The following is a 27,645-nucleotide window of genomic DNA, read 5'->3' as shown; positions in this document are numbered from 1 at the left end:
TGGTGTCAGACCTTGGGCTTGGCTGCAGCTGGGAGAGCAGCCAGGAGAGGTGGGAGAGCCTGGCAGTGGGGACAGCCCCTGCCAAGCCTGGCCAAGCTCCCTGGTTCCCACAGCTCTGTCCCTGCTGTCTCCACCTCCCACCCCCACATGGGCCAGAGTCAGGCACTGCCAGCTCTTATTACAACTATAAAATTTTATTCCACCCTTTTCTGACCTTCCCCCCTTTTTTTTTTCCCTTCCCTTTGTAAATTTTTTCTTTTTTTCATTTATGTTAATTCAGCGAGGAGGTTTGGTGGTTCCAGGCAGGGGAGGCAGCTGTGTTAATTTTCCTGCTCAGAGCCACAATCAGCTCTGTGGCTGGTTCAGACAAAACCAACTCCCTGCACGCCCTGCCTGCACTCTGAGCACGTCTCCACTCCCTTGTATTTATATTTATATGTACATATTTGTATATAAAAAAACAGCGTAGAGCTCTCAGGTAAATTTTAAGGTCACCCAGGGGAGAAACTTTCAAAGACCCAAAATTGATAAACTCCTTAAAGAGGCTTTTGAGACACCACACACCACCCCAGACCACGGCTCGCCTGCCAGGGAAACTGAGGCACGGGTGGGGCTGCTCTCTGCCTCCCCAGGCTGCCCAAGAGGAGAGGATCTTGGAGGGGAAACCCTCAAAACCACAAAATGCTCAGTCAAAGCTGAGCCATCCCCCAGCAGACCCCACGGCCACCCCCACCCCAGGCACCACAGCAGAGACAGGGCCCATGACAGTGCTGCCACTTTGCTTTTTGTTTCATTTTTTTCCTTTTCTGGTCTTTTATTTAAGAAAAAAAAAAAAAAAAAAAGAAAAAAAAAGAAAAAAGAAAAAAAAAAAAAAAGAGACACAGTGGTGGGTAACTTTCGATCCAGAAATAATCCGCTGCCAACTTCCACCAGGTGATGCTGGGGGAGTCCCTGTCCCCACATGCTCGGTGCCCATGGGGACAATTGCACAGCCCAGGGTACCCTGGTGTCCCCCCCAAGGCTGGGAATGCTCCACACTGGGCTGGGAGATGGGGTGGCCCTGGGCTGGGGGGGCCCCTTGGGTGAGCCAGAGGGGCTGGGAGGTGCCACCAGCACGGGGGGACCGGGAGGCATCGGGTTATGGCAGTCAGAAGGCACCACACAGGCTGAGCCTGGCCCCGGGCGTCCCTGCTGGGCTGGCACTGGCGGAGCTGGGCTGGCACTGGGACACACAGGCCAGCTCCCATTGACGGTGTCCCCAGGCACTGGGGAGCCCCCACACCACATTCCCATCCCACATTCCAGCACTGGGAGGGGGCACAAAGCAGTGGCTGCCCCTGGAGACCCCAGCAGGGCTGTGGGGTGGAGGGGTCCCAGCACTGGCCCCATGGTGGGACAGAGGGACAGGCAGGGGGGGCAGCAAATGGCCCAACTGGTCACCCCCAAACTGCCCAAGCAGCCAGGGAGTGAGTGGGGCCCAGCAGGTGATGGGGACAGCAGTGCCCTGGGCCCGTGGCCATTGTGGCCCCCACTCCTGCCTCCCCCAGCATCACCCAGCATGGGCCAACACCCCAAAATCCACAGGGTGACCCAGCACTCACCTCCAAAATTGTGCAACTGAGTGCAGCAAAGGCTGGAGGAGGCCCTTGGGGAGCCTCCCCCACCACATCCCTGCTGGGCTCCAGGGGAGAATTTGGGATCTCTCCCTTTTCCCAACCCCTTCCCGGCAGGACCCCCAGCCTCCTCCTGCCCGGGCCACACGCACACCCTGAGCTGTGACCCCATCCCCGGCCGGCAGCTGGGGGGCCACGCTGTGCTGCTGCTCCCCTGGGACACCCGCTGAGGAAAACTGAAAAAAGGCGCCCCCGGAGGTGCCTTTGGACGGGGTGAGGACGTGAGACGTGCGGAAGAAGGAGCCAAACGTGGGTGCCCGGCCCCGGGGAAGCGTGGTGGTGGCGTGGCACGGCGTGGTGTGGCGTGGCACAGCGTGGCAGCCCCTCCCTCCCGCCCCGTCCCCGCTGCTGCCCCTGCGTTAAGCGATCTCCTTGATCCTGCGGATGTAGTTGTGGAGCTCCTCGGGGTCCTGCAGCCCCATGTCCTGGCACACCCACTCCAAGTCCTCCTCGTCGGCGATGGGGATGGAGTTGTAGGCCAGCTCGTCCGAGGGCATGGTGGCGAAGGTGGTGAACTTCACCCGCTTCCGTTTGGAGGTGGGCGAGTTGAGCGGGTCCTCGCTCTGGTCCCGCGTGGAGCCCCCCGAGGAGCCGTCCCCGCGCCCGTGCACCTGGCTCTGCACGCTGGTCTGCGAGCTCCCGCTGCTGTGGTGGTCCCCGTGGCAGCAGGTCTGCACGTTTTCCAGCGGGTTCCCCGGGCTCTCGGGCTGCGGGGAGAGGTCATTGTGAGCCCTCAAGGGCTGCCCGTTGCCCAGGAAGACCCAGTGGTGGGAATGGTCCATGTTGGTCTGGCCTTCCGGCGGGATGCGCTTGTGCCGGTACTTCAGCACAAAGACGATGCAGTTGATGAGGAAGACCAAGATGGCCAGGCAGAAGACGCCCAGCAGGGCGTACATCCCGATCTCCAGGTCCGTCAGCCCCCGCGTCACCTGCACGAAGCCAGTGGGGATGGTGGGGAAGTCCTCGGTGGGTTGAGACGCGCTGGACATCCGGCTGTCCTGGCTCGGGTCCGCCTTCCTGTCCACCTCTGCCCGCAGGGTGGTGCTGGCCCCGGCCTCCCCCAGCCCCGGCCTGCTGGACACGTGGTCGTAGTCGTAGGTGGGGTCCTCCTCGGAGCCGAAGTGGACGCGCACGGTGGCCAAGGCCGTGGAGAGGACGCTCTTGCGCTTGGTCTTCTGGCAGCTCTCGCAGATGACCAGCTCGGCCCGCAGCAGCTCCCCCGCGCCCTCGCTCTCTGCCACCACCAAGGGGAACGCCCGGTCCTGGGTCACCGACACCACCTTCTCGTCCAGGCTGCTCACCACCAGGTTGTAGTCCTTGGGGTCGTACAGGGACAGGGGGGCCGTGGTGCCGTCGCTGTAGGAAATCCACAGGCTCAGCAGCGCTTCCTGCGGGACCAACACAGGCACCGGTTGCCCAGCAGGAGGCCAGTCCCACCCCTTTGTCCATCCCCCATCCATCCTTTATCCCTCCATAAGCCATCTTGTTCCAACCACTCCCTGATTTCTCTTCAGCCTTTTCTTCTCTCCACGTTCCCCGTCGTGCTTGCCCAGGCTCAACCCAAATCCCAGATGCGGCTACCAGAGCTGGGCCAGGAGCTGTACAGGATTCCATCCCTCCCCTTTATCCCCACGGTTGTGTCCTGTCACCAGGTTTGGATCACAGGTCTCTGTGAAGGTTTCTGGGGTGTTTTGAGGTCCCCACGGTGTCGTGAGGACAGTGGATGCTGTGAGGGCTGGATTTGGGAGGAGAAGGTTGCACCCCAAGTTCCCCCCCAAGCCTGGATGCACCCTTGGCCTCACCTGCTTGAAGAAGCTCAGGGTTTGCTGCACGGACGTGCGGGCGATGATGGTGTGGCTGTTGCCAGGGCTGGGGTGGAGGGACAGTGAGAGGCTGGAGACCACCTGGGCCTTCAGGTCTGTGATGCTGACCTTCTCCTCCGCCACCGTCACCAGCGTCTCACCCAGCACCGCCTCCACCAGCGGGGACACCACCTGCAGGGACGAGGTTCCTGTCACCCCCTACCAGCCCAGCCAGGCTGGCAGAGGGGGAAAGGTGGCCAGGGGTACCTTGAAGAGGGTGGTCCCTGGCTCCCGCCCAGCCAGCGTGGAGCTGTCCACCATGTGGGCCACCCGCGGGTCGTCCACGCGCATGAAGTCGCTGACCAGGTCGGTGACTTCCACCAGCCAGTCTGGCCCCAGCATGGTGACCACCTGGCCCGTGCCCTCAGCTGCTGTGGTGTGGAACTGGGTGAAGACCTGCAGCGTGGAGTGCTGGTACTGCAGGGCACAGCCCCGGCTCTGTTTCCGCTCATCCTCATCTTCCTCGTGCTCGCTGTCCCGCACCGACCTGCGGGACGATTGGATGGGTGGAATGACGTGTGGATGGGTGGATGGAGCAGTGAATGGGCAGTGCTGCCAAGCTCCCCACACCATGGCTCCTCAGCCCCCCTCAGGAAAGGTGGCCAGTCAAGGAAAAACAAGATGTCGTGAAAAAATGGTGGTTCCTGGGGAAAGGTGCCTGTTGTGCATTCAGAGGATTTATCAGGACGTGGTGACAGCAGGGTCACCAGCATCTCTGCCCACTCAACAAATGAGAGGACAAGGTATCTCTGCTTGGGATGGACACCTGGAGGTCTCTAGACCTTAAAAAAGGGACTTGGGAGCTTGGCTGTTCCCAGTTTCATCCAGGGAACTTTTGACCACAGCCAAGGAGCGATGTTCTCCACCAACCTTCACTGTGAAATTTATTCCTTCCCCATAACCTGTGTCCATGACCTCTCCCCTTTCCACCCAAGACCCCTGAGACACCTCTCTCCCCACCACCTTTAAAACCTCCTCATGAAGTAGCTAAGCAAGACAATTAACCCATGACCACCACCTCCACCTGGCCTTCTCCAGGCTGGCTCCTCAGCACCCACCTCCTGTCCGGCAGGATGGGCACCCTCCAGCCCTTGACCTGGCTCAGCCGGGCGTCCGAGAGCTCGATGTGCAGGGGCAGTTTGGGCACCCACACCGTCATCTCCAGTGGGGCCGACAGGTGCTCGTAGGTGAAGGTGACCCGGGCGCTCATGGAGCCCCGCGACTCCTTCCCACTGACAAAGACGTAGTCGCAGCTGCTGGAAACCTGTGGGACAAGAGGGAGGATGGGAACGGTCCTGTAGGCACGGCAGAGATGCTGGCAGGAGGCTGGAAGAGCAGAATGTCAGCCAGCATGAATCCCGTTCATGCCCCCGGAGCAGGGATGCTCCCTCCTCCCGGAGATCCTGCTCAGAGGGAGATCCACACCTCGTGTCCACCATGGAAAGTGTGCCCTGACCCAGGTCCTCCTGGGGAACAGATCCACACCTCATGACCACCATAAAAAATGGCCTTTGACCCAGGTCCTCCAGCCAGCTCTTACCCTTGCTCACCTCACCAGGAACCTCCACTTGGTGCCTCAATTTCTCTTTGGCCTCCACACTGAATTGTCCCTCAGCTAGAGGAACCCACGGGTACTTCACAGAGGTTGCAAATTGCTCAACCTGGAAATTTGCCCCAGAATCTCTTCCAGAGGAGGCAGCAAGCACAGACCCTTCTCATGCCTGTCCCCACCAGTGCCTCGTCCTCATCCTTCCTGCTAACCCCAGAGCAAGATTCCTGTGGTCTGAATGAATCCTCCTGAACCTCTTCTTGCTCCTCCTCTTTTAATTCCCACTTACACAAATGCCATTCATTAAATTTGCTATAAAACAAACCCGTCCTGCAGGGGGGGGTCACTCATTACTGCCCACCTGAGCCAGTTAAGGAGCTCAGGGGACACCAGGCCAGCATCTCCTGGGGCTTGAGCTCAGGTCACCAGCCAACAGCTCCTTCCCAGCCAGAGTGGCAGAAGACAACCAGAAGGGGACTCCAGCCTCTCATCCCTGTCAGGGATTGCATCTGATTTGTTGGATGGTGAGGAAGAAGAGAACCCATTTGCTCAGCCAGCAGCACTGAGCACCTCAATAGCACAGAAGAGCTGATTTCCAGCAGTCAGGAATCCCTGGTTCTCTGGTGGCTGATAAAGGGCTGAGGCCAGGCTGCAGGTGGCTGACAGGGGAGGTGACAGCATCCCTATCTCCCAAGCCTGTTTCTTGAGCACCTCTGGGCAAACAGATGCAGGAACTTTGCATTTCTGAGCCCACAGCAGGGTTTGACTTCTACAACAGCCCCAGGAGCTCGATGCACGGTGTCCACAGTCCCCTAGGGCTGGTGGATGAGGCAGAACCCTGGATCTGAGCTCCTGGGGACATCCCTGAGCCCAGGAGGGAAGGGCAATGCAGGAGGGTTTGTTCCTTGTCTTCCTATCAGAGGTACCAGCTCAGCAAGTCTGACAAGACAATCTCATCCATGGCGAGGCCTGAATAAAGATGAGCTCCCAGGTGAATCCTGCAGCAGAGGATCTCTGGATATTGTGCCATTTATCACAATAAACACGATGGGCTCTGCTTGCATTACCTCGGCTAATAAACCCCCCGGCACCTCCTTCTGGGCACCACTTGCTCTGCAGCCAGGAGGGGGTTGAAACTATGACAACAAAAGATCCCTGCACACCAGGCCTGTCCCGAAGATGGAGTGAGTGCAGATTAGCTCGGAAATGAAGCTTGTTCAGGGAAACTTCCCGGATTTACGGCGAGCTGTCAGGAACAGAGAGGCTGAGGGCTGCCTGGGCTCCCTGCCAAGCACCACTGCCTCCACTGCTGTGGCCAGGAGTTCCCAGCCTGGCACGGGGACAGGCCTGGGATCAAGGGGACACATGTTCTCCAAGGCCCCCAGGAGTGGGGAGAGCCACCATGGTCCTGGTGGTGGCTGTGGGTGAGCAGGGTCCCTGAGGATTGGTCCCACTGAGCTCCTGGGGGGTTCTCCAGGGGATGTGGAGTGTGGGGTTCTCAGAAGGGTCACACACAGGTGAGGTTGAGCATCTCCCACTCCCGGTGTGACCCTCCACAGCCCACAAGATCACCACCCATGTGAAAAATAGGAGGTGATTTCCACATTACCATGAGTGGTGATGTCCTCCCTGTACACCTTTATCACCACAAAAGGGTATGAGCATGACAACTCCCACTCATGCTCTCCCACCACATCCTTCAGAGCCACGTCCACAGCAAGCCCAGGACAAATTCCACGTTACACAAGAGAGCAACCACCAGGGAGCCACCCCAGAGCGGGGAGAGGCAGCTCCCCAGCCCGCCCTCACGTTAAATTATTTACAGTAACAGATAGCACATCCCACTCCGTAAGCTGTGATTTATGGAGCAGGTTTAGAGCCCTGACACCGCAATCATACTCCCCGATCTCAGCAGGTAACTGAGAGCTCCCTCGGAAATGAAGCTCCAACACAAACACCAAATAACTCAGCAAGAAATGGCACAGGGCTCGGAGCAGGACGGGAGCCGGGGCTGGAGGGCTGCTCCCTGCATCATTCATCCCAGCTCCTGGGCATGTGCCTGCTCCCCCCAGGGCTGGGGACAGAGTGCCAATAGATTTATGAGCAGAAAGGCAGCACATTAAACAGTTTAAGTGTCTTGGAGTCCATCCTGAAGTGTATTATTGCTCCAGTGTTTTATCACGCTGGGGAGGACTGGGCTCCATAAATTAGAGGCGGTCCTGTAAATCCCACGGATGTGAGTTTTAGTCAAGAACTTGGGTAAGCACTTTGGGCCACTGGATGTCCCCCATGGAGAGCAAATCCCAGCAGGGACAGAGCTCTGCCACCACCCCTGTGGCAAAGAGGAGAAGGAGCTACGGCCTCCTGGAGAATCCAGACCCCTTCCCTGCCTCTGCCCAGCCCAGCAGAACATGGAAAGGGAGAGCTGGGTGCATCCAGACCCCTTCCCTGAGCATCCAGACCCCTTCCCTGCCTCTGCCCAGCCCAGCAGAACATGAAAAGGGAGAGCTGGCTGGGTGCACGCAGGGAGAGGGGTGGGAGGTGTTCAGGAGAAGGGAATGATGTCTGGGGGTGGATGGATGGATGGAAATGGTGGCAGAGTGACACGGGCAGGTGGGCAGATGGATTTATTCAGGGATGGAAGAATGTATATGGATGAACAGGGCTGGTGATGGAAAATTGGAGGGTTTGAGGATCAGGGGCTGCCTCAGGGCAGGGGCAGGGAGAATTTGGCATTGGCCCCATCAGCACCTCTCCCACCTGGATCTTCCCCCTCAGGTCCCCTTTTCCCTCCATCATTCCCATCTCACCAGTCCCCTGATCCAATCAGGCCATCAATGTCACTCAAGGCCCGAGTGCAGGCACTGATGGGAGCGTGCAGCTCAGCCCACAGGGACAATATTTCCCCCTATCAGCACTGACTGTTGTGATAACCCACAGTTACTGCTGCTGCCAGCATGGGAGCATCCCGTGGCCTCTCCAGGGACAGTGACAAAATGTCTTGTCCTTCTCCCAACAGACCCCAGGGAGAAGCTTGCACAGACTGGAGCCACTGAGGGGTTGATGCTTGGTTTGGGTGGGGTTGTGAGCCACATCAGCTCAGTCACCAGCCCCAGCCCAGGGTGCTGTTGGGGCCAGCACTCCTGGAAGAACCCCAGCCACTCACGAGGGTCACAAGGCCCCCCATTCCCCATACCCACCTTGATGATGTCCTCGTTGTTGGACTTGCACTCCACCATGGCCGAGACATCCACGATGGCACCGCTGAGCTCGATGGCAATGACCTTCACGGGAATGGCCACCGTGCGCCCCGTCAGGATGGCTGTGTTGATGATCTCCGTGTCCTGGGGGTGGCAGGGAGAGGGCACCATCATGTTAGAGGGCAGAGGAGGACCTGGGTGTGGGCGGGATGGATGGGTGATGGGTGGATGATAGGTGGATGGAGGGACAGACATACAGATGGATGGGTGGATGGATGGACGGACAAACAGATGGATGGGTGGATGGATGGATGGACAAACAGATGGATGGGTGGACAGACATACAGATGGGTGGATGGATGGATGGACTGATGGATGGATGATGGGTGGATGGAGGGATGGATGCTATAGGGCACATGGTCCATCCTCAGGGGGTACCAACCCCTCAAAGCAGGTAACAACAGAGGGCAGGAACCTGCTCACCATGGCCAGGGGCACGATGGCCCTGATGTCCCTCTGGATGACCGTCAGCTCCGTCACCACCTTCTCCAGGTCGGGCGGGGGGTTGCGGCCCCGGTAGTCGATGTGCCACATGATGCGGCGCGTCACCGACTGGCTCGTGAAGTTCTCCATCTCGAAATCCAGCTGCATGATCTCGGACGAGGAGTCCCCATCCCTGGGCAGGGGGACGGGAGGAGGGGACACGGTGAGGTGGCTGTCCCAGGCCCCACGGACGCCCTGGGATAAGCACCAGGCCATCAGAGTCCCCAGCAGGCGTCCTTGGTGTCCCCAGGCTGCCAAGGGGGACTGGCAGTGGGTGCCACCCAAACCCAGCAGCCCTGAGCCCACCTCTGCAGAGGCTGCTCCGATGGGATCCTGCAGATTCCCATGGGAATCTCCCCAGTGGGAGACAGAAATGTTTTTCACCACCTCCCCCAGGAGGACAAAAAAACCTCATCAGCTCTGCCAGGGCTGCTGGGTGACATCACAGGGTGGGCAGTGGGTGGCTGCAGGTGCTGGCCTTGTCTCCCTGACTCCATCTTCCCAGCAGTGTGGATGGATTTACTGCTCCTGCCTGGACACTCATGTCCCACAGGTCAGATCCCGAGTGTCCCACACCCAGAGCACTCAGGAATGACAAATGAGTGTCAGCACATGAGCTCTGCCCAAGCTGGTGACTTTACATGCCTTTCCAAGGGAATCCCACAGGGAAACTGAGTCACAGGAGAGTTTCAAGCCCACACAGCAGGCGGGACAGCGCTGAGCTGGGACACGGGACAGGGTTGTCCCCAGCCTGTGAGGGAGGACGGGCAGGGGGCAGGGGAGAACAGCCCAGGACCATCAGCTCAGCAAACACACACACATGAATGCCAGGGCTGAGGACAGCAGGACATGGAGCTCAAGGACAGGGTGGACACCACCTCTGGGATGTCCCCAGGGCAGGACATCATGGCTTGGACACAACCCCACAGCCACAGCATAAATTATTCCTACACCCCATCCCTACAATCAAACCTGCCCAGACCTGATCCTGTCCTCCCAGCTCTGCAAATCCTTGGAGTGACACAGGGTCCAGCCCTGCCCCAAGTCAAACTTCACTGCTCCCCAAAAGGTGAACACCCCCAGAGGAAATCCCAGAGCCCCCACAAACCACAGCACTGGTAAAAGCCCCCACAGAGCCAGCGAGGAGGGGAGGAGAAGTGAAATTCCAGTGGGAGGGAAGCCAGGACTGGCTCCAGTTTCATCTCAGTGCAGCAGCAATTGAGAAGGTCCCATCGACCTGGGGATGCAGGGCACAGCTGGGTTTCTCTCTAATCAATATCTAATGAGTGACAGGGAGCAGGGAGAGAGGAGAGCAAGAAGCTGGAGCTGCTCCAGGCCACGGCAAGCCCTGATCCCTGCTCCCTTCTCCTCATCCCACAGCAGCTGTGATGGGCTTTGCAATGGATCCACAGGGGCTGGTGGGGTCTTGCTCTGCCCCAAGGCAGCTCTGGGCTTCAAGAGGAATCACCAAAGGCCACAGGGTTTAAAAAGCAGATTTGGCTGCTCTTCCAATGCCAGGAGCACCAAACCCAGCTGGGAAGAGGCCGGTCCAAAGGCACAGCAGAGCCAGAGGAGGTGTGGCAATGGGACCCCTCACTGTGGGGTGCCCTGAGGTGTCCCAGAAGTGCTGCCAGGCCCAGGCACCATCCCCTGCCCAGAACAGACAGGAGCCAGGCTGCCAGCATTGGGGGAACAATTGAGGATGCAGCTCCTGGCCTGTAAAACACCCCAAAGCGGCCATTCTGACCCCAAAGCTAAGGGCTCACAGCCCATCCCTGCACAGCCAGCACTGCCAAAAGCCCCCAGGGCTCCAGTGAAGCAACTCCTCTGTTTGCACAGCCTGGAGGGCAACACGGCTTGGAGTCATTCATCCTCTCCATTCCGTTAATATTTGATGGAGTTGTTTGTCTAAAAGGTGATTGTAATCACTTTAAATTCCTCCCCCGTCTCTAACCTTTGCAGGCTGATTGGAAGCGGTGCTGGCAGCGGGAGAGGGGGAAGGGGGACAGGATCCTGCTGCTGGCAGCTCTGCTCTCTGTGCTGTGGGGTGGCCGTGCATGGGACAGGAGGCTGCTGGCCCTGGGGACGCTCCAGGATCAGCCATGAGGCTGTGGCTCCTTTTTCTGCCTAGGGTTAGGGTTTTGGAAACCACAAAGCCCAGAGCTCCAGGCACACTGCAGGTGAGAAAGGCATCCCAAGGGGAACACAAAACTGAAACAACATGGCTTCCTTCACAGCTTTCTCCTTGGAGCCAGCCCTAGCCCAGGGCTGCCTTTCCTGCCTAGGGTTAGAGTTAGGGTTACATCTGAGGTTAGGGTTTTTAAAACAGAAAGCCCAGAGCTCCAGGCACACCGCAGCTGCAAAAGGCATCCCAAGGGGAACACAAAACCACCAAGACCTGCTGTCCTCCACAGCTTTTTCTTTGGAACCAGCCCTAGCCCAGGGCTGCCTTTACTGCCTAGGGTTAGTGTCTCAGAAACCACAAAGCCCAGAGCTCCAGGCACACTGCAGCTGCCAAAGGTATCCCAAGGGGATCACAAAACTGCCACAGCGTGGCTGCCTCCATGGCTTTTTCCTGGGAAACAGCCCCAGCTTTTCAAGTGCTGTGGGAGCAGTTTGGAAGCAGCGGGATGGAGAAGGAAATTCTGCTCTACTGGTAAGAAATTGTTTCTGCGGGGCTTTGGAGGTCACACCAGGGCAGGCAGAGCTGAGGAGATCTTTTTCCAAGAGACTGGCCCCAGATTTGCTCAATTTTTGAGTGGAGGACAGAGATGTGGGCAGATTTCCATGGCGAAGGATGGGATGTCTTGAGCACATCCAGTTGCTTTAACCCAGCTCCTGGAGACACTTGTGTCCCTTTCTCCAAGGCACAGAGTGACAGAGACATCACTGTTGTTTTCCAGCACTTCAGAATCTTTCCTGCTGCTGTTTGTGACCCCCACGCCACGTTCTGCCAGTCTCACATCTCCCCTTCAGGCTGAGAACCCTCTGAGGTCTCAGCTTGGCTTTGTGGGTCCTTTCTCCTTCAGATCATTCTCAATTCCATCTCCAGGGCTCTGCTCAGCTGCTCTTTCCCAGAGTCTCAGGAATGTGTGAGCAGGGCAGAACTGCCTGTCTCAGGTGCTCACTTGGATCCTGCTCCCCATCCAACACTCATCCATCATTTTAGGGCTCAGATGGGGCCTTGCCTTTCCCCCCTTCCTCCCCAGAGGAGGCACCAGGATAGACAGCAAAGAGCTGCTGCTTCTCACAGCATTAAAACCTAATAAAAAAAATTAAAACTCTTCCACCCCAGACTAAGGAATCCTCCATAGCTTCACAACTCAGCCCTGAAATCCTCAGTTTAAATCCTCAGTTTCCCCTGCCAGCACCCAGGTGGCACTGCAGCCACCCAGGCAGAACTGCTCCAGACCCAATCCCAGCACTCCCCTGGCATTCCCAGAGGTGCAGCCCTTACCTGGGCCCGGCCCCATCCACCCTGGACACGTCCACGGTGGCAGTGGAGTGTTTGCCACCCGTCAGCAGCTCCGAGCTCACCAGCCACTGCCCGCTCCTGGACTTGGTGCTGAGCAGGTTCACACCTTTCTTGGCCTTCACCCTGCAGAGAGCAAGTCAGGGATGGATCCTCACCCTCAGGCACTCCTGGATCCCCTGGGATACCCTCCCGTGGCACGGGTGGAGTTTTCTCCCTGATCCCTTCAGGCTGTGGGAAGCATCACCCAGGCTGGCAGCAACAGCCCATTCCAGCTCCTGTTTCATGGCATTTTGTCCCTCCAGCAGGATTTTGGACCCCCAGCCCCAGTGCTGACCCCAGGCACTGGGCACCCCTGGGGTGAAGGACAAGGGAGCCTGGAGCACCACATCCCCCATTCCAGAGGCCACAGGGACACTTGCAAGTGCCCTTTGAAGAGGCTTGGCCAGGGCTTGTGTCCCCATCTTTAGGGACACGCAGTGATGGGGGTCCCCCCTGCACACCTGCCCACATTGGGGTTCTCGGCACCTCCTGCCCACCACCCCGTTCTGCTCCCACCTGGTTCTGGGGCAGGAGGAGGGGATATGGGGGATCCCCCTCACTCCACAGCAGCCCCAAGGCCGTACCACACCTTGTCCCCAAAGTGGCTGGGAATAAACCCAGAGCTGCTGGCAGGATCCCAGTGCAACAACAACAAAGGCAGCAGTGCACAGCGGCAGTGCAGAGGACAGCCCTTCCCTTTCCTGCAGGAGGTTCCCACTGCAAACCCATGGAATTGCTGGGTTTCATCTGGATTCAGAGGATTGTGTGCCAGGAACAAAGCTCTGGATCCAAACCCTCTAGCAGAACTCGACTCCTTTCCTTCACCTCTCCTTGAAGCCTCTCCACCTGCAGAGGTAAACCTGAGCTCCTGCTTGCCTGGACTTGTCTCCAAGTGCCCAGCTGCAGCACCCAGCCAGCCAAAGGTGTCTCTGAGGTGAAACCACCACAGCTGCCGCCTTTGGTCAAGCAGCAAGGGCCAGACGAGCCCAGGCATTCCATCTGGCTGTATTGGTACTTAATTCCAATAATTCCAGATGTTCCAGACCTGCCCCAGCCTCCAGCAGATCCTACAAACACCCCACCCTCCCACAGCTGCTTTTCCTTGTCAAAAGCAGTGGGGACAGCCCCAGGGCCTCACCTGAGGGTGAAGTGCTCCACCGTGGAGTTGGACATCAGGTAGAGGAGGATGCTCAGCACCTCCCTGGGCTGCAAACCCATATTCCAGACATTCCAGACCTGCCCCAGCCTCCAGCAGATCCTACAAACACCCCACCCTCCCAGAGCTGCTTTTCCACACCCAAACCTTGCCAAAAGGAGCGAGGACAGCCCCAGGGCCTCACCTGAGGGTGAAGTGCTCCACCGTGGAGTTGGACATCAGGTAGAGGAGGATGCTCAGCACCTCCCCGGGCTTCAAGGGCTTGTCGGGCAGGCGGATGAAGACGTTTCCATCCAGGTGATGCTCCTGCAGGGCGGGCCCCGGCGGGGGCTGCAGGAGGCTGACGCTGCCGATGCGCAGCAGCGGGTGCTGCGTGGGACCCTCGGTGCGGGCCCCGCCAACCCCACGGCGAGCGTCCCCCAGGCACTGCCCGGCGCCGTCGGGGGCGTGCAGGGTGTAGTACAGCTCTGCCTGCTGGCTCTCCACCTCCAGGCTCTCGGGGCTCTTCCTCCTGCCCAGCGGCACGGCCGAGGGGCCGAACCAGGCGTGGGGCAGCTCGGCCTGCACCAGGCACATGGCCAGGCTGCCCCGCAGCCGGCACGAGCTCTTGAGCTCGCGGGCGTCGCGGAAGGCGTGGAGCCGCACGCAGGGCAGCCGGTCCGTCACGTCGAAGTCGTCCCAGTCCCGGCCGGCCACGTAGAAAAGCACTTGGACCACGGGCTGGCTGGCCACCAGCCGGGGCTGGACGATGAAGGCGCGCACCTTCCAGTTGACGGTGAGGCGGTCGGGCACCTCCAGGGTGCTGGAGGGCTGCAGGTGCTCCTTGGGCAGCACCAGCCCCGTGCTGAAGGGCCCCAGGGTGACGTTGAGGACGGGCAGCTCCTTGGTCTGGAAGACGACAAAAGGCTCGGAGCGCTGCAGAGGGGCGCTGCCGTTGCCCGCGGGGCTGGCTCCCAGCTCCTTGAGGAAGAAGGCCAGGCGGGTGTTGGACAGGCGGTAGCTGACGGGCAGCAGGATGGCTCCAGGGGGATCAGCAGGCTCGGGGCTGGGGGCTGGGCCCTTGGCGTGGGCTGCAGAGGGGAGGGAGAGCACAGGTTAGCATGGGCATCCCCTCTGGAACAGCTCCTGAGCAGGGAATGCTGAGCCAGGCAAGAGCGGAGCGAGGAGGAGTTGGAGTTTCAGCTCCCCAAACCAGCAAGAGCCTGGCTGGGTTTCTATGCCACAAACTAAAAACACAGAAGATCCCAGGAGCTCAAGCAGAGCCAAAGCCACCCTCACGGGGTGGGGTGTCCAGGCATGCTGAAGCCACATCCAGCTTCATGCAGTCCCTGGGGAGCCCAAAGTGTTGCCATCTTATTGCAAAAGTTCCATGCCTTCTTGGAGATTTCTCATGGGCAGCTCCTCACAGCACTGACTCCTTCCTCACAGCACAGCCAACAAACTCCAGCTCTCTCCTCACCCAGCTCACCCTCTCTTTTGTAGCACTCATCCTCAAGGGACACAGCAGTGGCCTGTTAAGGGCAGGCCTGTTCCTAATCTTTGGCAATTAGTACTGCTGCACTCCTCAGGGGTGAGATTGCCTTCTGCACCATCTTTATTTTCTTACATTCTATCCCCCCACACTGAAGCACTGGTCACCCACCCCAGCAGTGCCTGAACCAGCACAAACCCTTCCACAGAAACAGCCACAGGGCTGGCTTCATCCCAGCTCCATCCCTGCTTCCCAAGGCACAGATGCTGAGTTTCTCCAGAGGCTCCTGACCAAAAGCTACATCCAGGTTAATTTTTGGCTGGCAGATCCCACCACATATTTATTATTATCATCAAGGCTTTCCTTCTGCTTCCAGCTCCCAGATCACCCAGGGAAGGTGGCTAAATCAGCCCCCAGACCTGCTCTGTCCCCATAGCTGCCTTAAGGGTGGTGTCACAGCCAGTCTGTCACCTGCCACCCACCCAGGGGTGTCACCCACACTCTGCTGTCCCCATGTGATAAACCTGTCCCAGCCCAAATTATTCCAGACCTGGTGGAAAGATGACGCTGGTGCCACTTTGTGCAAACCCCAGCAGCACCCAGGACCCTTCAAAACTCCCCTTTTGTCCTTCATTTTGATCAATTTTGCCTTAAAAAAAAAATAACCCCAGGTCTGGCAGAGCCGGGAACGCCTGCCAGCCGAGGGGCAGAGCTGCCCGAGCCCCTCGGAAGGATCCGATTACAGCGCTGCGAGCAAAGGGAAAACCCACGGAAATCTCCCTGGGAAAGGCGTTGTGCTGGCAGCCGCGGGAGCCTGGAAGACATCTCAAGGTCTTTGCCTTCTCCAGCGGCTGCCAGGAATTCCCAGGAGGGCTGGATCCCCCCCGCTCCCCTCGGCTCCCCGCATCCCCCGTTCCCGGCGCTGATTGCAGCCGCTCCCAAGCGGCTCCCGAGCAGCAGAGCCCAAATTACCGGTGTCAAACCACGGCGAGGAAAGGGCTGGATGTGACGGCTCCGCTCCCGGCAATCGCTCAGTCCCCCCCTTCCCCACTGGGGCTTTGGAGCGTGCCAGGACCTGGAGGAATTTTCCAGCCCTAAAAAGCGACCCCAGCCACTTTCCCGGGGGCTCAAGGGATGCAGGAACCCCGGGCCCAGCCGCTTTCCTGGGGGTTTAAGGGATGCAGGAACCTCCAGCCCAGCCTCTTTTCTTGGGGCTCAAGGGATGCAGGAACCTCCAGCCGCTTTCCAAGGGGCTCAAGGGATGCAGGAACCTCCAGCCGCTTTCCTGGAGGCTCAAGGGATGCAGGAACCTCCAGCCGCTTTCCTGGAGGCTCAAGGGATGCAGGAACCTCCAGCCCAGCCTCTTTTCTTGGGGCTCCAGGGATGCAGGAACCCCCGGCCCAGCCTGGGAGGTCTCTGCTGCGGGGCACAGGGGAGTTAAGCAGCTTAGAGGGCTCATAAAAGGATTAGCACTGGATACGGAACAGGCAGAATCCGCATCCCGGGATGGAAGCTGTCCCGGAGCTGGGCAGAGAATTCCCCGGGGCTGTGGGAATGCTGGGGATGCGCTGCCACAGCTCCGGCCCCTGCCACCCTGTCCTGCTTGCTCTGCCTGTTTTCCCATCTCCCGGAGAGCTGCAGGAGAGGTGCTAAACCCTGGGATGTACCCATGGGAGCCCCTCTGCTCAGTGACACCAGCGCTGCTCCAGAACCAGCAGCTTTCTGCCCTCGTGATTCATGGAAGTTGTTTTCTGCTGTGAAAGGTGAAGGGTTGCATCCTCCTGCCACCCTCAACGAGTGGAAAAGGGGATTTTTTTCCCAAGGCATGAGATTATTTGAGGAAAAGGATCCAGCAGCTGGAGCGACATGAACTGGACCCACTTGGGTACAGGGAAAGGGGCTTTGCTCAACACACACTGAAACAGCATCAGACTTCAGCCCTCCCAAGCCTCCAGGATCAGGACATTTGACAGGGAAAACCCACCCAAGTCCCACCCAACTCACTGCCCAGCACAGCCCCAAGCAGAATCCAGCCTTGAGGTGCTGCAGAATTTCTGGTGTCACCCTTGAGCAGGGCACAGGAGAAGCTCTGTGCCAGCCTGGTGAGCACCCCGTGCCTGCTGTGAGGGGCACCCTCTGCCACCCACCCTCTGTCACAGGGTTTGGGCGCCCTTTGGCCCCTCCAGCACCCATCTCCTCCCTCCCTCCATGAGGATGGGTGCTGGATAATCAGGGTTGGGTGCAGCAGGACGAGGAAAGCGCCTCCCAAACTCTTTTTGGTGCCACAATGGGGACAAGCAGGGTGGCCCTGTCACCGAGCCCTGCACCCCGGCCGCGCCAGCTGGGGCAGGGACAGGGATGGGGACAGGACCAGGCTGGAGATTAATGGCATGGCCATGATTAGTTGAGCGCCGGCGGATTGGCGGCACCCAGGGAAGAGATTTCCTTACCAGACAAAATGCATTTAAATGATGCTCTAATCTGTAGCCGGGAGGGGACGGGAGCGGCGCCTCCCTTCCCTGGCCCTAAACTAATCCCGACAGGAGCGGGTCTAACCCAGGCTGGAATTACAGCCAGAGGGACGGGAGGGAAGGAGAAGGGAGGCAGGAGGTGCGTGGAGTTGTGGGTGTGGGAAAGGGGGAATAGGGATAAGTAAAACAGGGGGGAGAATAAAGGGATGGAGGGATGGATGGATGGATGGATGGATGGATGGATGGATGGATGGATGGATGGATGGATGTCAAAAGTGACTGGACAGAAAAAGAGCAGCTCCAGGATGAAAAGGAAAAGGAAAGGGGGAAAAGGAAAAGGAAAGGGGGAAAAGGAAAAGGAAAGGGGGAAAAGGAAAAGGAAAGGGGGAAAAGGAAAAGGAAAGGGGGAAAAGGAAAAGGAAAGGGGGAAAAGGAAAAGGAAAGGGGGAAAAGGAAAAGGAAAGGGGGAAAAGGAAAAGGAAAGGGGGAAAAGGAAAAGGAAAGGGGGAAAAGGAAAAGGAAAGGGGGAAAAGGAAAAGGAAAGGGGGAAAAGGAAAAGGAAAGGGGGAAAAGGAAAAGGAAAGGGGGAAAAGGAAAAGGAAAGGGGGAAAAGGAAAAGGAAAGGGGGAAAAGGAAAAGGAAAGGGGGAAAAGGAAAAGGAAAGGGGGAAAAGGAAAAGGAAAGGGGGAAAAGGAAAAGGAAAGGGGGAAAAGGAAAAGGAAAGGGGGAAAAGGAAAAGGAAAGGGGGAAAAGGAAAAGGAAAGGGGGAAAAGGAAAAGGAAAGGGGGAAAAGGAAAAGGAAAGGGGGAAAAGGAAAAGGAAAGGGGGAAAAGGAAAAGGAAAGGGGGAAAAGGAAAAGGAAAGGGGGAAAAGGAAAAGGAAAGGGGGAAAAGGAAAAGGAAAGGGGGAAAAGGAAAAGGAAAGGGGGAAAAGGAAAAGGAAAGGGGGAAAAGGAAAAGGAAAGGGGGAAAAGGAAAAGGAAAGGGGGAAAAGGAAAAGGAAAGGGGGAAAAGGAAAAGGAAAGGGGGAAAAGGAAAAAACCCAACAGAGAAGGGTGCTTGGAAGGAGACAGGAAGGATGGACAGACAGCACAGCTCAGGAGTCTGCAGTCCCCACAGCGCTGTCCCCTGCCCTATTTCCCTGTCACCCCTCACGTCCCCCTGTGGCCGGGTCTGGGGCACAGAAGGGTTAAGCCCTGCCGCCGCTGTGGTGAGCGGGATTTGCAGCACCTGACCTGCATTCCGGGTTTATTGGGCCGGCACTGAGGGGTCCATCTGGCCCCTTCCACCCCGGCAGCTCAGCACGGGCAGCCAGGGCACAGCTCCCCGTGCCTGGCACATCCCCGCTGCCCCGGGGGCTCCCCGCGCTGAGCAGCCACCCCCAGCCCCACGGTGGGACGGGGCAGGACTCCCGAGTGTCCCCCGGGAAGCTGGGGTGGCCTGGTGTAAACCCACACTGGTGACCCCTTTGTGGAGCCCCACATCTGCCCCGCCAGATGTGCCCCAGCCGCGGGGCCAGATGGGCAGAGCTGTTCTGCCTGCCCGGGAGGGCACGTGGGGACAGGGGCAGCGCCCTCCTGCCCTGCCTGAAATCCCAGACCTGGGAAAAACAGCCCCAAAAGGCCCTGCACATCCTCCAGCATCGGGCAGGCGGGTGCCCCATGAGAATGAATTCATTCTCCTGTTCTGCCAGTCCTGGGGAAGAGCCCAGAGCAAACCCAAACTCCTGCAGGGGATGGGAGGGGACAGCACCACGTGAGGTGGCAAAGCCACCCCAGCAGCACCTGGTTGGGCTTTTAGGGAAAATCCAGGATAACATCATCATCATCATCATCTTCACCATCATCTTCCCCACTCCTGATGCAGGGGATGCTGGGCTCAGCCAGCCTGGTGGAGAGGAGGATGGACAGAGTGGATGGAGCCACCAGCTCCTCAACCACCTTCCCCTCCTGCCCTGAACCCCCAGAAAAACGGGGCACAGGCAGAGCCTCTCCATCCTGCTGCCCCCATCCCTGCTCCCACCTGCTCTCCTGAGGCTGAAGACCCTCCTCCTCCTCCTCCTCCTGTTCCAGAACCAGCAGCTTAGCCCAGCCCAGCTGTCAGCCTTGGGATCACTGCAGCCACGCTCCAGGGGGGAATCTTGATCCTGGCTTATCCCCTGGGCCACAGCAGGGGCTCCCGGGGCTATATCCCCACTTATGGGGGGAAAGCACACAGGGAAAGCCCTGGAGAGGAGGGAGGGGAAGTTTGAGGTCAGCCCAGGAGGGCTCCAAGCTCTCTGGATGTTAATGGGTGGCACTGGGGGCTTGGAGGATCAATGGATGAATGCAGCTCCAGGGCGTGTGGGACTCCAGCCCCAGCTCTCACAGCTCCTGCCAGGCTCCCGTGGTGTCCCAGCTTGGAACAAGGCAGGAGAGCTGTCCCCAAAGCAGTGGCTTGAGCTGCCATAGTGATAAAGCCACCCCAAATGCCCGGGGAGGGGTGGAGGGGGTGTCACTGTCCCTGCCAGAGAGCTCCACCCCAGTTCCCAGCCCAGCTCGGGGCTCCTGTGGAGGGGTTTTGGTGCCCACCAGTCCCCAGGACCACCAGTGCTCCTCATCCCCAGCTCCAGTGCCATTCCAGGGTGACAAGGTGACAATTTTAGCCCTGAGCAGGGTGATGATGGCAGGACACACCCAGAGGAGCCAGTGGGGTGATGGATCCCCCCAAAACCCCGAGAACCAGGAGCCCCCAAAGAGGACACCCAGCCTGGCTATTCCCCACTGGACACCTCTCATTGCCCTTTGCTTCCACCCCATTTCCCTGAGGATCCTGTGGATCCCAGGCCCAGCCCCAAAATCTGCTGCTTCAGGCTTTGCCACCCCATCCATCGGGACCAAGCACGAAGGGAAAACAGCAGCCCCAAATACCTGGGATGTGCCACTTCTAGAGATGCCCCACACCTGGAGCTGATCCCAGGGAAGGGTCAGGCTCAGACATCTCCCAGCCTCTCCTGGGAATCCCTTCCCTCCTCATCCCACAGCACTGACCCTGCCACCCCACACTCCCACCCCAGTGGGGGCCAGCACCTCCAAACACCCTAAAAAACAACAAAAAGGGAAAAGAGAACCCTCCAGGCCTCCACTAAAACTCAGCCAGCCCCAACATGTGCCCCTCTCCACTCCACACTCTCAGGGTGTAAAAAAAAAAAAAAACCAAACAAAAAAAAGAGCCAGGAATTAAATACAAATCAAAAGCAGAAAATGCAGAGAGACCCCTCATGGAAACCTCCAAAACATCCCCTGCAGGCAGAGCCTTGGAAATTGGTTTTGGTGACATAAATGACAACAAGCTCCCCCTTCCCTCTGATGCATCCAGAGCCTCCATCTCCAGTCCCAGCTAATTGGAAGTCAATTAAGTGAATAATTGTTACAAATGTGGAATCACCTTCCCCTGGCACACAGCGGGGAGAGCGTGGGAAGAGCAGGGATGCTCCTGGAACTGTCCAGGAGCCGTGGCAGGGATGAGCTGGGGATTCCCATGGCTCTGAGAGGTTAAACTGCTTCCCAAAATCAGCCTGGGGCAGGAATTTAGTGGGAGCTGGATGGGATGTGGAGTCCTGGGGTTGGAGTTCTGGGATTGGAGTCCTGGGAGCATCAAGAGGGGATTCTCTAACACAGGGTTGTGCTTGGTGGGCTCATTTCTTGTAGATCCCTATGATTTCTCCCTCTCCCAAAAGTCCAACCTGGCTTTTCCATCAGCAGGAGCAATAAAATCCAGTAACACTGGTGGGACATATCCTGGGATATTTTTGGGGGGAGAAGCAGCGTGGAGCAAAAGGGAACCATTCCAGGGCTGTGCTTCCCCCAGGAAATTAATAAAAGGGAATAAACAAAACAGGGGAAGAAAAAAACCAACAAACCAGAGACCTAAAGGAATAAATAAATATGGCCTAAATGGGATGTGCTGTGCAGAGGCACAGCCTGCCATAAATTCCTGGAGCCAGCAAGGCTTTTACACAGCAGCTACTTTAGAGCCATTTCCACAAATCACGCAAGGGACAGGCTGGGGGACAGGGAGGAGAAGGCCTTTCCAGAGGAGGGAGGAAAAAAGAAGAAATTAATTAAAAAGGGGGGATAAAAACAAGGACAGGGAAGTGGCTGATTATGAAGGCCCAGAAAGGAATGGGAGGGGAGATACCCTGGGATAAACGGGGCAGCCTTGAATGCTCTGTGGGGCTGCTGGGCTGGGGGAGCCCCATGCTGGGAGCAGCCCAGGTGGCTCCTGCTAAAAACCACCCTGGGGAGCCAGAAATGGGAGTCAGGGACAGGGACAGCAGCTCTCAAGGGACAAACCCCCAAAACCACAGGGACAGAGGCAATGCAGAGACACCCCTAAGCCCACGTGTCCTGCTCGGATCACCCCATCCCCTGTCCATCCCTTGCCAACAGGGCCAGGAGCAGGAACATCCCCCCAGCACCCTCTGAACACTGAATTTGTCCCATTTGTCCCCAGGCTGCCCTGCCCAGCACTCCAGGCTGTGCCCAGCAGCACCTTCCAGAAGGATTCCAGCTCGTTCCTTTCTCTCTGGCGGCACGCGCTGGAGCCGGATTCGATTCCAGAGGATTTCCCAAGGGAAACCCAGCCCCAGATCTCAGGTTTGGGGTCCAACATCAGCCCCAGACCCCCCAAAAGCAGGGCTGGGAACTGGTAGCAGCTCAAACACAGCTGGAATTCATCCCCTTCCCTGGCTCCAGGAGAGGAGCTGATCCCGCAGCCGCACCGGGCCGGCAGCAGCAGGGATTGCATTCCCAACCTGATTTATCCTCCAGAGCAAAACCACAGCTTCTCCTTAAAGGAAAAATAAATGAAAATTAATTCATTCTCATGTTTTGCCAGTCCTGGGGAAGAGCTCAGAGCAAACCCAAACTCCTGCAGGGGATGGGAGGGGACAGCACCACGTGAGGTGGCAAAGCCACCCCAGCAGCACCTGCTTTAGGGCCTTTAGGGAAAATCCAGGATGAGAAATATTATCCAGGTGGTGGGAAAATGCTCACCAGAAGGTGACAGTGGCTTCATCAGAAGATTGAATTGGCCTTGGTGGTGGTGTCCTCCCCCAAGGCCAGGGCAGAGGTGAGGGGGGATGAGGGACATGGGACAGGCCAGGAGCAGCAACAGGTCAGGGAGCAGCTCGAGGAAAAGGGAGAGGCACATCCTGAGCAACAACCTCTGTGTGCCAGCCCTGGGCTGCTGGTGGCACAGGTGACAGCCCAGAAATCCCCCAGCCCAGCTGGTGCCTCCAAACATGGCTGGAGGAGCCTAGAGCTCCCAAATTCCAGCCAGGGGAGATCCAGCCTCCTTTTCCCTGGGGAATGGGCAGCAGGATTGCCTCACTCCATCCTCCTGAACCATTTCTCCTTCTGCCACCACAACTCCCAGGGGAGATCTCATCCCCAGAGCCACCCCTGGCGTCCCCAACCCCATCCCAGCGTGTCCCACCCCAGGAGCAGCCACTTCCCTGCCTGCCTGCCTGCCCGGGGGGCTGCTCGTTAGCAGAGCCACGTATTTAATAATAAAAGATTCTGATTAGATTAGCAAGAGTGACCTTTTCCAGATGGATGGGACGCTCCCGTGGTGGCAGTGACAGGCGCCACGCGGGAGGGGACACCCAGCAGCTCACACACACCCAACATTATTTTGGCCAGGCAATGCAGGAGCTAAAAAAAAATCAGATTGTGCTGTCTAAGCTGCCCTTCCCTCACCCACCGTCCCCCAGGGTGATGCCACTTCCCCCTGACTCCCTCCACAAGAGGCTCTGGAGCTGGGATGTGCTGATGGAACATTGGGGATGTTCTGCAGGATCCTCAGTTTTCCCTTTTTTTGTCTTTTTTTTAGGATGCAGAGGAGCTGGGAGAGGGATCTCAGCAGCTGGAGTGGTTTAAATAGTAGCCCTTAAAAAAAATTCTCAAAGAAATAGCCAGGTTTCCAAAAACTCCTGAGCAATCCCCAGCCACGAGGTGCTGCCACCCCATCCCCTGCCTCAGTTTCCCCCAAAAGGACAGACCTGGATGAGGACCAAACCCTGTGGCTGGTGCTGCCCAAAATCATTGCTCAGAGGATCTCCCTCAGCCTTTTCCCTTCCCTCAGAAACACCAAGAGGGCAAAAGGGGGAGAAGAAAAGAATTTCCCAAGGGGGAAATTCAACTTCATACCCCTAAATCCCAGCATTGAGCTAGGATTTCAGGTATTGGGGTTTGGGGTCACACAGGGGCAACTCCAGAGCCAAAATCCAAAAGGAACATCCCTGCACATCCCCCTTTTCTGTGGCACCAAAGGCAAAACTTGTGCCAGCCTTAACCCAGCTCAGAGGCCGGGTCCTCCCCCTTTCCCCACCTACCCAAAACCCCATTGCCCTCCCCTGCTCCTGGGAATGCTCAGCTGCTCCGAGCCCACCCCAAAAGCCGGCCTGGGGGCTGCCAACGCCGGGAGGGGTTCCCGGGGCACGTTCCCGGTGTTCCCTGAGCAGAGGCGGGTGTAGGTTCCCGGTTCCCGGCAAGTTATGGCACATCTCCACCTGCTGGTGTGAAAACCCCGGAGCTGGAGCCGCTCGCAGGGACCGACACGGGGCTGGTTTGGGGTGTGTCCCCCGCTGGGTTTGGGCTGTCCGGGCTGGAGAGCCCGGCAGGGATGGAGCCCTGGAGCACCATCCTGCTCCTGCAGGGTCTCACTGGCCTGGGGAGCGGGGGGAGCCAGGGATGGGATACACGGGATGGGATACACAGGATGGGATTGTGGGATCCAGCACAGGACCCCAAACCTGCCCGGAATGGTGGCACAGGATCACCCCAGCAGAGCCTCCAGGCTCGTTTGGGAGCAGGGAAACTGAGGCATGCTGCAGGGAGCTGAGGGAAGAGGCAGAGCCCAGGTTCAACCCTACAGACAGCAGAAATCATCCCATAAACCCACAAATCCCCCCTGCTGCATCCCAACAGGTCCCAGCACAACTGCACCGAGCAGACACCACCAGCATCCATGCTCCACATGTCCATCTGTCCATCCTGGGGCCATCCCACCCCAGAGATGCCAAAAAAATCCCAAAATCCCCATTTCTGGGAGCAGCTGATCTGGGGCCTCGGCCAAGCAGCTCCCGGGGAGCGCAGCAGGAGCGAGGCTGGCACGGAGGGCTGCTCTTAAATAAAAAACAAGGGGAAAAGGGAAAAAGAGAGTGAAATCCTGCAAGCAGGAGAGGCAGGCACTGCTTCACCACGGGCTGACCCTGCTGCCAGCCCGAGCCATTTGGAAGGAGCTCTGGAGAATCAGGAGCTCTCCGTGGCTTTTTCCTCCTCCCTCCGAGAGCTTTATTTGTCCACGAAAGGCCAGAGAGGGCAGCTGAGCATCCTGGAAGGGGAATAAAAACTCCTGGCAGAGGTTTCCCTTCCCGTGGGCACAGCCCTGGCACAGGCCACCCTCACCCACCTCACAGTGGCCCTGGGGACCCCCCCGTGATGGGGACACATCCCCAGTGATGGGGACATGGCATCCCCCAGCCCAGGGGACACATCCAGGCCTGACCCAGAGGGTCCCAGCAGCAATGGGGGATCAGAAACGCCCAGGAGAGGATGGGGAGCAGGGGGCACGTCCAGCCCCTGCAGCAGAGGCCGCTCCCTGTGGATCACATTCCCACAGGGATGCTTCCCACAGCCCAGCCAGACAGCTGGATCTGATCCAGGGCAATGGGGCAGGGGGGGATCCTGCTGCCCTCCAGGCTGCCAGACCCCTGAGCTGGTGCTCCCAACGAGCTCTGCCAGCAAAGCCTGCCCAGGGAGCACCCCAGGAACAGTCTGGGGTGGGAACAGGCAGCTCTGCCACCCCCGAGGATGCTACGGAAACTTGTGGCTCCACAGCCTGGAGCATCCCTGCTCCTCCACTGGGCTCTGAATTTCCAGGCTGGAAAACCCATTCCAGCCCCCATCAATGCTCCCAGTATTCCCCTCCTCATTATTCCACCCCTCCTCAAGCTCTCCCAAGACCCTCAGGGTGCTGCAGATGCCGGCAGAGCCCTGCCTGAGCCCCCAAAGTGCCTCGGCCGTGGGTTGTTGGTGTGACACAGAGCCAGGCACGGTCCAGGGATCTCTGCAGCTCCTGGAGGGGTCACTCGAGCCGGGCAGTGTCCCCAGGACACCCCGAGGCCAGAGCCAGGTGCCCCCCCAGACTGCAAACAGCCCCCGCTTTCTGCTTGGCCGGGCCGGGGAAAGCGGCTTCGGCTGGGGCTCGATTTTAAATGGGAAGCATCCACAAAAACCATTCCTGGAAGCCAGCCCTGTGTCCCTCGGGGTCTGTGAGCCCTCGCTGGCCCATCACAGCCCCCAGCAGCAGGTGCTGTCACCAGGACAGGCCGGGATGTCACCGCAGCACGGCAGCGCTCGGGATGCGACTCAGAGCAGGGCCCCCAAACCCCACGGGTAGGAGAAGGAGGGAGGGGGATGCCAGGGGCTGCACCCCCACCCCAAATCGCTGCCACCCGGGCAGAGCCTGCCCAGCAACTCGGCACAGAGCGGGGAAGTGTCTGGGTGGGGGTCTGGGGGATCAGCGAGTGGATAATAGCGGATAAACCCCTGATCCTGCCGCTAAAGCAGCTCTGCATTAAGGAGACAAGAGTCGGGGGGGGTAGGGGAGGGGGGTCAGGGGACACCCCCTCGCCTGGTGTGTCCCCCTGCCACCCTGCTGGCAGCCCAGGCTCAGCCCAGCCCGCTCACAAGCACAAGCTGTCATTTTATTAAGCCAGGAATAAACTCTAATCTTCACCCATTTGGCTTTGGGGGGGGCTCCGAGAAAGCCAGGAAGGGGGTGGCCGTGGGAGGGGGGACCCAGAGGGACACGGAGGTGCCCCGGGGTGGGGAGATGGTGCAAAGCCCCGTATTGCAGGCACGGATAAAATAGAGATGTATTTGTAAATATTGCCCCCCCCTCCATGTCCCCCGGTGCCAGCACTTACCGGGGAGCAGCAGGGAGCAGAGGCAGCAGAGCAGCGCGGCCGGTCCGGGCAGCATCTTCTCCAGAGAGGCCATTGCAAGGTGGGGGGACAGCCAGAAAAAGCAGTGGGGGAGAAAAAAAAAAACAAAAAACAAAAAAAAAAAAAAAAACCCCGAGGCACCCCAGCGGCGAAAAAAAAAAAAATTAAAAAAATTAATAATAAAAGGAATCCAAACCAAGCACCGAAAAAAACCCGCAGAAATCCCCCTAAATCCAACCACGTGCGAGCCGGGAGCAGCAGCCAACGGCGGAATTTGGGGAGGGGGGGGGGGGGAACCAGGTTAGGGGGGGCTCGGCTTTGCCCCCCCCCGGCTCAGCGAGCAGAGCTCCCCATCTCCGGCCCCCCACCCCTCCCCAGCCCGCGCCCCAAAGCTGCCGCAACCCCCCCCCCGGTGCCTGCAGGGCGGCCGGGGGAGCGCCCAGCCGGCGGGGGAGGGTCCCCCTCCTCTTCCTCCTCCTCCTCTTCCTCCTCAGGAGCCGCGAGCGGGGGGAGCAGAGCACGTGGAACCCCCCTTTTCCCGGAGGCAAAAGCAGAGCCCCGATGTGCCGATGGAGGAGGAGGATGATGATGCTGCAGGGTGCGGGTCGCCAGCCCCCCCCAACCCGCCCCGCTCCCTGCACGAGAAGAAAAATCAGAATTCCAAGCGCTGTTCTTCCAAAGGGGAAGAAAAATAAAAATTGGGAGGGGGGGTGGGTGGGGGGAGAAGAAAAATAAAAAAAAAAAAAGCGGAATTAACGCGCTCCCCCCGAGGAAAAAAGATAAACAGGCAAAAAAAAAAAAAAATCAACCAAAAAACCAAGAAAACAAGAAGAACGTAACACAAAAACCACAACCCAGAGCCGGGTGAATAATTAATCCCAGGCAGATGCGATTAATCGGCGGCAGGAGCAGCTCGGCGGCGGAGTCCCCGCATCCCAAGGCAAAGTTTGGGGGGCTGGGGCGGGGGGGGGGGGGACACCCCGGGGCTCAGCGCTGGCAGCGGGGGGACCCCGCCAGGAGCCCTGCAAAGAGGGGGTCCCCCGCGTTAAAGGCGGGGTGTCCCCCCCGCTGCAGGCAGGCGGAGGCAGGCAGGGGGTGCCGGGGGGTCGGGAGGTTGAGGGGGGCTCTGCCGGGGCCCCCCCAGCCTGTGCCGGGCCGGGCTGGGCGCTCCGGTGCCCGCTCGCCCGGCCCGAGCCGCATCGGGCTCCGCTGGGT

The 27,645-nt window shown here is 58.7% G+C and overlaps 1 protein-coding gene across 2 annotated transcripts; it reads right to left on the bottom strand.

The window, feature by feature from the left end:
- Window positions 1-173: 173 nt before the first annotated feature.
- Window positions 174-27,645, bottom strand: TMEM132E (transmembrane protein 132E). Of its 2 annotated transcripts, none has more exons than XM_071447853.1 (9): window positions 26,413-27,645; window positions 13,682-14,567; window positions 12,285-12,425; window positions 8,768-8,960; window positions 8,285-8,428; window positions 4,594-4,799; window positions 3,743-4,022; window positions 3,476-3,667; window positions 174-3,061 (listed from the first exon to the last, which is right to left on the bottom strand). In XM_071447853.1, exons 1-9 carry the CDS (start codon window positions 26,483-26,485, stop codon window positions 2,033-2,035), a joined length of 3,144 nt encoding a protein of 1,047 aa, XP_071303954.1. In that variant the 5' UTR covers window positions 26,486-27,645; the 3' UTR covers window positions 174-2,032. The 2 variants fall into 2 exon arrangements, with proteins under 2 accessions (XP_071303954.1, XP_071303955.1); XM_071447854.1 differs by having other exon boundaries at window positions 2,260-3,029.

The sequence above is a fragment of the Agelaius tricolor genome, unplaced genomic scaffold (genome assembly GCF_023055355.1).
Source record: "Agelaius tricolor isolate 1412-34295 unplaced genomic scaffold, bAgeTri1.0.p SCAF_25, whole genome shotgun sequence".
Lineage (NCBI taxonomy): Eukaryota > Metazoa > Chordata > Aves > Passeriformes > Icteridae > Agelaius > Agelaius tricolor.
This window is presented reverse-complemented; position numbering and strand designations above follow the sequence as displayed.